Source organism: Tupaia chinensis, unplaced genomic scaffold (genome assembly GCF_000334495.1).
Source record: "Tupaia chinensis unplaced genomic scaffold, TupChi_1.0 Scaffold000159_1, whole genome shotgun sequence".
Classification (NCBI taxonomy): domain Eukaryota; kingdom Metazoa; phylum Chordata; class Mammalia; order Scandentia; family Tupaiidae; genus Tupaia; species Tupaia belangeri.
In genome coordinates this window covers 3,692,678-3,703,916 of record NW_006159630.1, presented here as the reverse complement: position 1 = coordinate 3,703,916, position 11,239 = coordinate 3,692,678, and the positions used below count along the sequence as shown (strand labels likewise).

The window sequence follows — 11,239 nt, the reverse complement described above, 5'->3', positions numbered from 1 at the left end:
TGATGACCCACCAGGAAGCGCAGACATGCCCCACACGGCCACATACACGGCTTGCTCATAGGCATCTCGGGCCAGCAGCCTCCCTCGGACACCTTCAAGCCTTCCCGGGTTATCCGTGGTACTCCCCTCCCGGCCCGCCTGCCTCGGAGTCTCAGCCACGTGCAGGTGCAGGTACAGGTGGCAGTGACTAAGCGGGTCCTCTGCTACACAAGCTGCCTCTGCGTGTTCCCATCTGGGGTCGGGGTGAGGGGGCCAGGCTCTTCCAAGTTCACCCTCTAAAGGTGTTCACGCGGCTGGGAGGGCGTGGAGGGGCCCTCTGGGCTGCTGCTTTGAGAGGGAGGGCTGGCTCCGTGTGCAGTGTGGGCCCGTGGGAGTGAGGACTGGCTATGCTGGCGTGGTGGCGTGCAGGCTGCGGCCGGGCCATGACTCACGGGTGCTCGATGTGCTTCAGGTGCTTCATGGACCCCTCCAGCCGCTCCTGCAGTTCCAGGCTCCACTTGAGCTGCCCCGCCACGGGTGGCATGTTCTTGTGGATTGGGGGGATGCCCCCGTCGGCACAGGCCGCCATCTGGGCGTCATACAGGACCTTGGCGTTGTTCAGCTCCGTGTCGAACATCTCCAGCATGACCGAGTACCGGGGCACCACCTCGGTGAGGATCAGAGGCCGCTCCAAGAGGCCCCCGCACATGTACAGGAGCTGAGGGCAGAGGGGCGGGAGGCATCATCTCCAGTCCCCCGCCCCACCCCGGCACCGCCCCCACCATGGCTGTGGACCGAGTGCGCTGCTCCCAGCCTCAGGAGGGAGGAGACGTGAGCCCGGTCAAAACTGACGTCTTGTTTGAACCTTCCCGAGGGGCAGCTGGAAGTGGACGCACTGTCGTTTCCATGTTGACACGTGCCAAGTCCCCAGATACTTGGTCTGAAGACCGGGAGCACAGACCATGTCCGAGGTCTAGAGGGATCACTCCAAACCCAGGAGAAGTCAAGACCCAGGTAAGGAAGGTTCAGACAGCTGAGACTGGTCCACGCTGAGACACAGGGAGCTGAGCTGGCCCCACAGCCCAGTGGTTCAGGGAGCCGGAGCCACGTGGCCACGGTGTCCCAGTCCAGTGCTGGGGGCCTGAAAATCGTGGTGGGCACGTGTTTGCATGCCCTAAATCCCAATGGGATGGAGAGATGGGGAGGAGACTGCAGTTTGACCATGCCCCACTGGGGGGAGGGGTGCTTTGTCCTTTTCCCTCTCTGTCTCTGTCTCTCTCTGCAGAGTGCACACACTCTCTGGCAATTAAAAACATACAGGGCCAGCAGGTGGTGTGGAGATAAGGCGACGGGATCCCATGTGGCTGGCAGTATGGTTCCAGTCTCGGACCAGGCAGCCTGAGCGTCATGCCAGGCACACACGTGTGTGTGTGTGTATGTCCACAATCCTAAGGAAGAGAAGGATTGCGGTGTGGCCCTCCTCCTCGGGGTGAGAGTGGCGTTCTCACTCCCCTGCTCACACCCCGCCCCGAGTCTCTCTCTGGCAAACACACACACCGTATAGCAAGAACTGAAGAAAAAGGCAGAGGAAAGGCAACCACGATGCTGCGCTCACGCAGCGGGGTTCTCTGGTAGCTGGAGGAGACACACTTTATTCACAGAACCGCTCCCGTTAGGAAGACCACCGTCAGCCCGCAGGCACATGCCCGGGCCGCAGAAGCCACATCAAGAAATCTGCTTTGCTCTGAAAAAAGCCATGGGAGTAGGGAGTGGACAAGCCAGAGAGAGGGGGACGACCTTGCTCCACGGCATGCCATGCTCATGGGGGACTGGGAGTCTCCCGGGGGCCGCAGGGCAGCTGGTGCCTAGCAGGGCTGGACCTAGTCCACAAGCCTGAGCCCAAGATCTGCCCCAGATGTTGGTTTGAAAATGAGACCCCTGCTCCTGAACATGGCCTGTTCACGGCCCAGTACGGTGGCACAGGCAGGCGTGGGGGGCGTGCACTGTGGTGCTGGAAACCACGAGGAGGTCCTTGGTTTGGGTTCTGGGTCCGTCTAAATTCACCGGGGCACCCTGGAACTCCACTGGCTGGAGGGCTGGGGAGGGTGGTGGGGTGTGCAGGTCAAGGGTGCCCCTCCCCGTGAGATCAATAAACTTGGAACAAGCACCCCTTTCGGGAGAAACCGAGTCGAGACGAAGGCAGGGGAGGGAGAGGCCCAAATGCCAAACGGAGCAGCCGACTCGCAGGAAGAAGCGGGATCCCTGGCGTCTGGTCACTCGCCTCCCTCCTCTGTGGTTGCCCATAGGTCCCATAGGACCGCCCCAGGTGGACAAGGCCACCACTTCCATTTTCTAAAATGCTGTGACAGTTGGGAAGTTCCCTTGCTCGCTCACCATCCTCCTGGCTCCCCCTCCCCATTTCTCTGCCTTTCTCTGGCGTGGACTCCGGAAGTCCAAGGAACTACTGTCACTCTCCCCAGGAGGTCCTGTGGGAAGGCCCGCTGTCCCAGCCGTGCAGGAGTCACCGCCCATGAAGACTAGTGCCCGGGCAGTCTGGGCACAGGCAAGAGGTGGGTGGCAGTGAGAGGGCTCCCAGGCTGTCCTAACTAACGTGAGCAGGGGCTGTGGACGTGGGGGTGGAACGTGGGAACACCATGCCTCAGCTCTGTCCAGGGCCGCAGGGGAAGCACGGAGGCTCCCGCCACCTGCCCGCTGGGTTCTGAGTGGACCCACGTCCAGCGCCTGCCCTCAGGGACTTCGTACTCTGGCTGGGAAGACGATAAACACACCGACATCTATTCATGACAGAAAACCAGGGACAGGTCTGGGTCAGCCTGCCACGGAGGACGGGAGGTTGGAGGGGCTGTGGGAGGGGCTCTCTGGCCAGGGGTCACTCGAGTGGAAGGAAGGGAGGCCTGAGTGACACCAGGGAAGAGCTCCAGGAATACGACAAGGACCCTCTGTTGGCCAGATGGGTACCAGGCTTTGAACTCTCCCCTAGGCCCATCTGCAGCTCCCTGTAAAGTCTGCTTCCAGCAAACAGCCCTGCTGGGTCATTTTGGCACGATGCCCACTCTCTCAGAATCCGATCCCTGTCACATCTGAGCGGGTGCCTCGACCTCTGCCGTCCCTGGGTTATGCCTGCTCGCCCTGGCCTGTCTCCAGCAAGGGTTCCGCCAGGTCCAGTGCCCGGGCAGTCTGGGCACAGGCAAGAGGTGGGTGGCAGTGAGAGGGCTCCCAGGCTGTCCTAACTAACGTGAGCAGGGGCTGTGGACGTGGGGGTGGAACGTGGGAACACCATGCCTCAGCTCTGTCCAGGGCCGCAGGGGAAGCACGGAGGCTCCCGCCACCTGCCCGCTGGGTTCTGAGTGGACCCACGTCCAGCGCCTGCCCTCAGGGACTTCGTACTCTGGCTGGGAAGACGATAAACACACCGACATCTATTCATGACAGAAAACCAGGGACAGGTCTGGGTCAGCCTGCCACGGAGGACGGGAGGTTGGAGGGGCTGTGGGAGGGGCTCTCTGGCCAGGGGTCACTCGAGTGGAAGGAAGGGAGGCCTGAGTGACACCAGGGAAGAGCTCCAGGAATACGACAAGGACCCTCTGTTGGCCAGATGGGTACCAGGCTTTGAACTCTCCCCTAGGCCCATCTGCAGCTCCCTGTAAAGTCTGCTTCCAGCAAACAGCCCTGCTGGGTCATTTTGGCACGATGCCCACTCTCTCAGAATCCGATCCCTGTCACATCTGAGCGGGTGCCTCGACCTCTGCCGTCCCTGGGTTATGCCTGCTCGCCCTGGCCTGTCTCCAGCAAGGGTTCCGCCAGGTCCGTGCAGCCGGAATCCCCCAGCCGCTAGTCCCTGAGTAAGTCCCACCCGCTGACCCCTGCCTGCTCCTGGGCCGTCAGTCCCCACCTGGCGGGCTGCACTGGAGTGAGCACCCCCTGCCCCATGTGAGACCCCATTGCTATGGTGGCTGCACCCATCAAGGTGGTCTGGATAAAGCCGGCCGGATGCGCCACGCGCGTCCCTGGGTCACCTGTCCCTCAGCCGCGGGGAGGAGGCCTGCACTGACCTGGAGCTGCAGCTCCAGCCGAGCCCTCCCTGATTGTTACCCCGTGACCTGCATTTCTATAAGGGACAGTAAATGATGAGCAGACAGCCTGGCGCCGGTGCAGGCGAGACCTTCGTGCTCTTAGGGCACCTGGCTCCAATATCCTCAGAGAGACGGCCCACCCTGGGCTCCGCAGGCCGACCCGATGCCCTTCAGGGCCACAGGAGCCCATCTGGTTCAGGGTTTGGGCCGGGACCCTGGAAGCAGGAAGCCTCAGAACTGCTTTGAGGAGCTGGTCCCTATACTTGCTAGTTAACTGTGTGACCTTGAGGAGGTTTCCTGACCTCTCTGAGCTGGGAAAATGGCGTGGACTAGGGAGGTAAGAAGCTTAACAAAGAGCCTGGGTTTCTGTGAGAACTAAACCAGGCAACGTGCTGAGCAAAGTGCCTGACACAGAAGACCCCAGAGTGGTCGCTGGGCCTCTGCTGTGTGCAGACACACATTCCGCGCCCTGGCCTCAGCGTGCACCGGTACAGACACACGTACGCACAGCAGAGCACACCTGCGCACACAGGCGGGCCAGACAGCACCTCCACCGCCCAGCGGTGCTCCAGCCTGTCGGGGTTCTGAGCTGCAGGACCACCAGGCTGGGGACTTGAACTGCAGTCGCCTTGCGGCTTCCAGTTCCGCAGTCCGGCACTCCGCTGAGTGCACCACAGAGGCTGGGCCTGCGGTCTACTTTTACAGCAACCCGGCCTCTCTGTGACCTTTGCTCCTTCTACGTGTGTGACAAGGAAAGTGCACGCAGCACTGGAGACTTCCACAGCGAGCGATGACTGCTGTCTCACGGCCGCCTCCTTCCCTTACTCCAGATGTTGCAACGAAACCCTTCGGAAGCCACTTGAGGTGCTCATTGCTCAGCCTGGGGACCACCCCCCCGCATTCTGCCTGGTGGGGCCCCCACTGAAAGCAGACACCGCGTGGTGACCCTCTGACTGTTCTCAGCCTGAGGGGCGCGCTCAGCCGGGTTTGCTGCGCCCTCACCTTCGCCGACGACTCGATGGAGCTGCAGTCATCAAAGGCTTGGCAGAAGATGGTAGCCAGCAGCCAGTCCAGGTCCTGGATCTTGGTCTCAAAATCAGCATAATCGTCGTCAAAACTCTGCCGTAAACGGGCCGGCCGCCTTGTCAGGGCGCGCACACCTGGTAAGTGCCGCTCCGCCGGGTTCGTCGGCACGGGTCGGCACGGGTCGGCACGGATCGGCACGGAACTGCCCGCCGTCCCCTCTGCCTCTGAGCGGCATCTGTGCCGTCTTCATAGGAGCATCAGGCTGCCTGTTGCCGCTTCCGCTACCTCCCGCTCCCCAGGTGCGGGCTTCCCCCTCCCTGCGAGGACTCACGGAGTCTCCGGGGTCCAGGGGATCGTATTTGCAGTCAGCGAACACCTTCACCAGCTCGAAGACCTCGTCGTAGATCTGCGTCACCAGGTTTCCAAGGATGTTCCCCCGCACGCCCCCAAGCTCGATTTTCTCTAACTTCAGAAACTCAATCGCAGTTTTATATAGATCCTGGCGGAGGGAAAAACCCACACTAAGCCACACGCTCAATCAGTCTCTATAACCAAGTACTGTGCGGTCCCTTCCCTGGCCCAGCAAGGATGGGCAGGGGAGGGTGGTGCCCCACCCGCTTTGGTGGCTTGGCTTTGGGGGGACTTTGTCTGTGTCGATGTTCTTTAAAGTCATTTCTGGAACGGAGAGCGGGGATGCAGGAAGGGCGCCAGCGTCTCTAGGTATGCACAGAGAGGACAGGGAGGGGAGGCGGTCGTGTCCGGACCTCGCTGGCTGATAACCAGGTCAGGTTTGGTGGGAAAGTTCTCCCCATCTCTGCCATCCAGGAGACTGTCGCCCCACAGTGAGAGCCCCTCCCTGCAGGTGAGCTGCGTGGACAGAGTCAACGCCGACAAGCACACGTGTGAGAGCCTATGTCCTCGTAGGTGTGGCTCACGTCCTGCTCCTGAGGTCTTTGTTCCCACAGAGGCCCTGAACCAGCACAGGCTCGAGCCGCCCGGCCTCTTACACCTGGGCTTCCTGCGGCAGACACGTGGGGAATACGGCACAGTACTGTCGGCGTGTTCCCTCGCCCGTGTGATTTGTTCACCGACGTTATTTTTCTAGCTTACTTTATTGTAAGAATACAGTATGGGGACTGGCAGGTGGCGAGGTGGTTAAGGCGCTGGATTCCCACATGGCTGACTGGTTCGAGTCCTGGGCCTGGCAGCTTATTTTATCACTTTCTGTTTTTCTCTCTGTCTCTCTATGGTCAAAAATAAATGATAATAACAAATAAAAGTAAGTAAATGAATAAATCATTATTTTGGATAAAAAGGCATAGAGTATGTAATACATCTCAGGTTCAAAAAAGGTGTTGATTTTTGTTATCGGCAAGGCGTCCGGTCAACAGGAAGCTGCAGGTCGCTGAGCTCTGGGGAGCTGAACATCGTGCATGGGGGCCGGTGTCCCTAACACCCGCCCTGCTGGGGGATTTCCCACCCTTACCCCGAATCGGGCTCTCCTCTGCAGACTCTCTGCTGGCTGCCTGTGCCACGTGTTTCTGCATCTGACACTGCCAGGTCACGGCGCTCACTGAGAGTCTGCAGTCCCGCTTGTCCCCTGTGTGAGGTGAGGGGTGCCCTGAGGACCCCTGAAGGTACAGTCCTTGGCACCCCTGCACCAGCAGCGCCCAGAGCTGGGCAGTACTGAGACGTGCAGAGGCTGGGTCTTGCACCCCAAGCTGCCCCGAAATCTGGCACTCTTCCCCAAGGAGTCTGGTCTGTGTCAGCCACAGCACGGGACAAGCCAGGAGAGCAAAGCCCAGGCCGTAGGCCCCCAGCTCCTCTGCTAGCCTGAGGACACGGTCAGCCACGGCGGGGGTGAGGGCAGCAAGGCACTCGCCCCTCCTCCAGGTCTCCTCTCTCCCCGAAACTTAGTCCTGATTCAGCATCCACAATGCAGGAACCAGCAACAGTGACTGGCCAGAAACTGGACCAGGACCCTCTGAGTTCTGCGGCCTGAGCATGCACTCTGTGACTTAGATTTCAGACCCAGTGGGCCTCCCCCTCTGCCTCCCAGAGGGTGCAGGCGAGAACGGCACAGGCCCTCCCAGAGCCTCTGCTGTAGCGAATACTCCGTGGTTCCAGGGCAATGTCCCCACTTTTATGATGTAAGCTACATGTGAATAAAGTTGTTTTTTTGAGAGAGATTTTTGCTGTAGGGCATATGTGCTTGCCAGGGAGACAGAGAGAGACAGAAAGTGAGAAATCACACCCCAGGGGATGGCCACACCTCAATCCCTTCTCCTCCCTCCGCCTCTCGGGATCTTGGGAATGCATGCACACGGGCCCAGCGTGAGTTTTAAGCTGCCAGGTCTGGGACTTGAACCACGGTCAACTATGTGGGAGTCCAGCGACATAGCCATTATGCCATCTACTGGTCCCAACACGTATATAAAGTTTTACAAATCTCTTCATGCAAAACAGGAGGCCAGCAGGTGGCCTGGTGGTTATGGCGCTGGATTCCCACGTGACTGGCTGCCTGGACCCGGTGCCTTGAACGTCACACCGGGCGCATGTGCGTACATGCCCGTAATCCTGAGAGAAGAGTGGAGGATTCGAGATTGCAGTTGGCCGTCTCTCACTTTCCCCTCTCTTTGTCTCTCTCCTGCAAGTGCACATGCCCTATGACAAAAATGTAAAATAAAACAAATCAAAGTTAGAAAAATCCACAGAATAAAAAGCAAAAGTTTCTTGCCTAGCCTGTCTCCACCCCTCTTCTCCCACGAGAGACCACCTTGGACTATTTTTCGTTTTTGTTGTGCTATTGCCATGGGGTGTGTGTGCTCGCCAGAGACAAGAGAGAGGGACAGACAGAGAGAGGGAGACTGAGAAAGCATCTCCTGGAGGAGGTCACACTGCAATGCCCTCCCCTCCATTGTCCTCCTGGGACTGGGCACACACTCACATGCGCCCGGCATGTTTTTTAAGCTTCTGGGTCTGGGACTCAGTGGGCCATGTGGGATCCAGAGCCTTAACCGCTGTGCCACCTACTGGCCTAAACTATTCTGCAGTTTTAATTTGTCACTTGTCGCTCTGTGCATTCACACAGTGCCTGTACAGGGTCCCCTGAGTCTCCGTTGGTAAGAATTTGGTCTCACTGGTCGAGGCTGCCCTCGGCCTCTGTGCTTCCCGCCAGGGAAGGCCACGGGAGGGAGACACAGCCACCGCGGGACATTTGTGTTCTTGGCCCAGGCTCCGAGACTCAGGTCCCCATAGCAGACATTGGGCCTGACTCTTATCTCCCTACTAGGAGAGTACCCCGAGGGACGTGAGGAAGGGAGACGCAGCTCTCCTGAGGTGAGGGCAGGCTGGGAGGCAGAGGTCTTTGTCCTTACCTCAATGGTCTGGATGCGGTGGAAGAAGGAATTCATTCTGGAAAACGCGAGTGACGAAGGGAATTCCCAGAGTACAGGCTCTTTGTCCTTGCAGAAGAGGGAGGGAGGGAACGAGGGAAAAGGCTGTGTTCGCTGCCAATACTCCTTTTTCAAACGCTCGGGACAGCGTCCCCGCGGCCTGCCCACGCTCGCCCCTGCTGCCGGGAGGTACCTTAAAGAACAGCGCCATGTTGGCACAGCAGAAGTCGTAAGCCCGGTAGAGCTCCCTCAGGACGCTCACGGACAGTGAGATGCCGCTCAGCACCTCCTCCACCTCTCCTTGCAAGCCTTTCAGCACCTCCTCCGGGCTCAGGTAGGTTCGTGTCTGGGCAAGAGAGAAGGCGGCTCTCCCACGGCCCCGAGGAGCCGTCGGGGTGGTGGCCGGCGGGCCACCTGCAGGTTGGGCGGCGGAAACAATCCTTGTGGGCCCAGGCCCTGCCTCTCCCGACACCGACCGCCCCTCGTGTGCTGACCACTGGGCCGTTCTGGCCTGGCCCTCATCCCCTGCCACAGGGACAGGAGAGACAGAAATGAGCCACAGATGGCATGGAGGCAGGATCCACAGCGCCCTGGCACTGCAGACGTGGCCGCGAGCATGACTGTAATGCATGTGGTGTCACGGGTTGCCAGCCTTCCCCTGGGACCCTGGAGGCTGGCCGGTGGGTTTTTTTAAGAATTATTTATTTTAATTATATTTATTATTATTTTTAATTTGTTATAGGGCATGTGCATTCACCAGAAAGACAGAGAGAGAGGAAAAGTGAAAAAGCAAGCTGCCAGGTCTGGGACTCGAACACAGTTGGCTCTGTGGGAGTTCAGCGCCTTAATCACCATGCCACCTGCTGGCCTCTGTCCCCTCTTCGCCTCCCCCTCATGTGGGGCAGGGCACTGCTGAGATCCTGGCTACACTCAGTCTCCAGGAGGCCTCACCCTCGTCTCGGGGCCTGGTACGCCTGCACTGAGGTCCTGGCCTGGTTTTAAACTGCGGGGCAAGGCAGGCCGTGGAGGCGGCGAGGGCTTGGTGTCGGGGCAGGAGGCGGAAGGGTTACCATCTCGATGACTTGGTTGCAGAACTCCTGCAGGATGACGATGACCCTGGAGGGCGTGTTGTAGTGCTCGGAGGTGGCCCAGATGAAGCAGATGGTGTGGAGCACCTTGGCGATGAAGGTCGGGAGCTGCAGAGACGGCAGTGACAGCAGGTGGGCTGTGCACCTTGTCACGGCAGCTCGGCCCTCCTGAGGGTCCCACAGGCCACATGGGGCCTCTGGGCCAAGGTCCCCGAGAGGGAGGAAGGGGGCTCACCAACCTGATTACAGCCAGGAATCCTGGAGACCCTGGCACCCCCGACAGCAGCCCCAGAAGGGACGTCCCCGCGCACGTACCACTGTGAAGTCGGCCTGCTCCATCTCCTCCAGCAGGACCCGCAGGGGTTTCAGGTACAGGACAATGTCGTTGGCCTCCTTCAGGCCTGCAGGGAGCACGGCGAGGGCCGTCAGTTGGGGGAGCGCAGGGCTGAGGTGCCCTTGAGACCTGCTCTTGCTCCTTCCGGAAGCAGCTTTTCCTCAGAAGGACAGGGCTGAAGGAGCTGGCTCTCGGGGGTTGGTGACAGCCACCCAGCCCCTCCTGGAAGGCCCATGGGGAGGCAGGACAGGCCGGGGTGGTGCTCACCCTCGGTGACGTTCATGTACACGTTTTGCAAGGCTGGGCAGTAGCAGCTTTTGGCTTTTTCCAGGATCTCGACTATTTTGTTCACTTTGGGTCTGTTTAGCTGAGAAGGAGAGAATGCCTGTCTCAGAGTCCAGCTCACAGACCCCAGGACGGGGGCAACCTGAGCCCATGGCCGGCCGCAGCAGAGGAATTGATGCCGGCCACCTGGCCCCACAGGGCTGTGACCTGGCCACTGAGCCTGCGTGGCAGATCAGCCCCCTGGGCCCACCTGCTCGTGGATGCACTTGAGGTTCATCAGCCGGGCGTCCCAGAACTCAAACTCCACCCGGGGCAAGGGGTGCAGCCCGTCCAGCAGGGCCTGGGCCGAGTCCTTGCTCAGCACGTCCCGGATCTGGTGGGACCAGTCGATGATGATGGTCTCGATGGCATGCAGGAGCGAGCTGTCCAGGGACGGCGGCATCCTGCCAAGCACAAGTTCCACCCCACGGCCTGTAGCTGCGGACCCAGGCCGGCAGCAGCACCAGGCCCAGCCTGGTATCCCTGTGCCTCCCAGCCTCCTCGGGGATGCAAAAGAGTTTCCCAAGTCCCCCGGTGAGGCCGAGGCCAGAGTGGACAGTGGGTATCGTCAGGTGCCACTGCCCCGCGGCTCTGCCTCCCGGGGAGGGACAGGAGCAGGGGCTCCGGAATGAACCTTGTTTGAGATGCTCCTCTGGAGAGTGGCCCTGGATCCTGGGTGGGGACTTGCCCACTAGAGCCCCAGGCGTAGTCACCCGGAGGCAAGGGCATGGAGCGAGTTATGGCATCAACAGTCTCGGGGGCTGGCATCAGGGTACACGCAGAGGGCAGCCGGGCAGGTGCGAGGGGATGTCCTGGAGTCCCTGGGGTGTCCAGGGCCCCTGGGACACTGCAGCATCTGTCTAAACTGGAATCTACCTGCTGAGATCTGTCCCACTCCCTCTCACCGCCCCCAGAACCAACAGGGCTGAGCGTGCGTTCCTGGCTGTGTCGGCATGGCTGACACGCGTGGTGCCTGCATGGCACCCGTGTGGGGGGGGC

The 11,239-nt window shown here is 60.2% G+C and overlaps 1 protein-coding gene across 1 annotated transcript in view; it reads right to left on the bottom strand.

Moving 5' to 3' along the window:
* DNAH17 (dynein axonemal heavy chain 17) overlaps positions 1-11,239 on the bottom strand; it is a 125,888-nt gene that overhangs the window by 111,361 nt on the left and 3,288 nt on the right. The window contains 9 exon segments of the mRNA XM_014586747.2: positions 432-697; positions 5,076-5,192; positions 5,431-5,598; positions 8,477-8,563; positions 8,688-8,840; positions 9,565-9,690; positions 9,898-9,983; positions 10,184-10,283; positions 10,452-10,644. Coding sequence (XP_014442233.1) covers positions 432-697; positions 5,076-5,192; positions 5,431-5,598; positions 8,477-8,563; positions 8,688-8,840; positions 9,565-9,690; positions 9,898-9,983; positions 10,184-10,283; positions 10,452-10,644 — 1,296 coding nt within the window.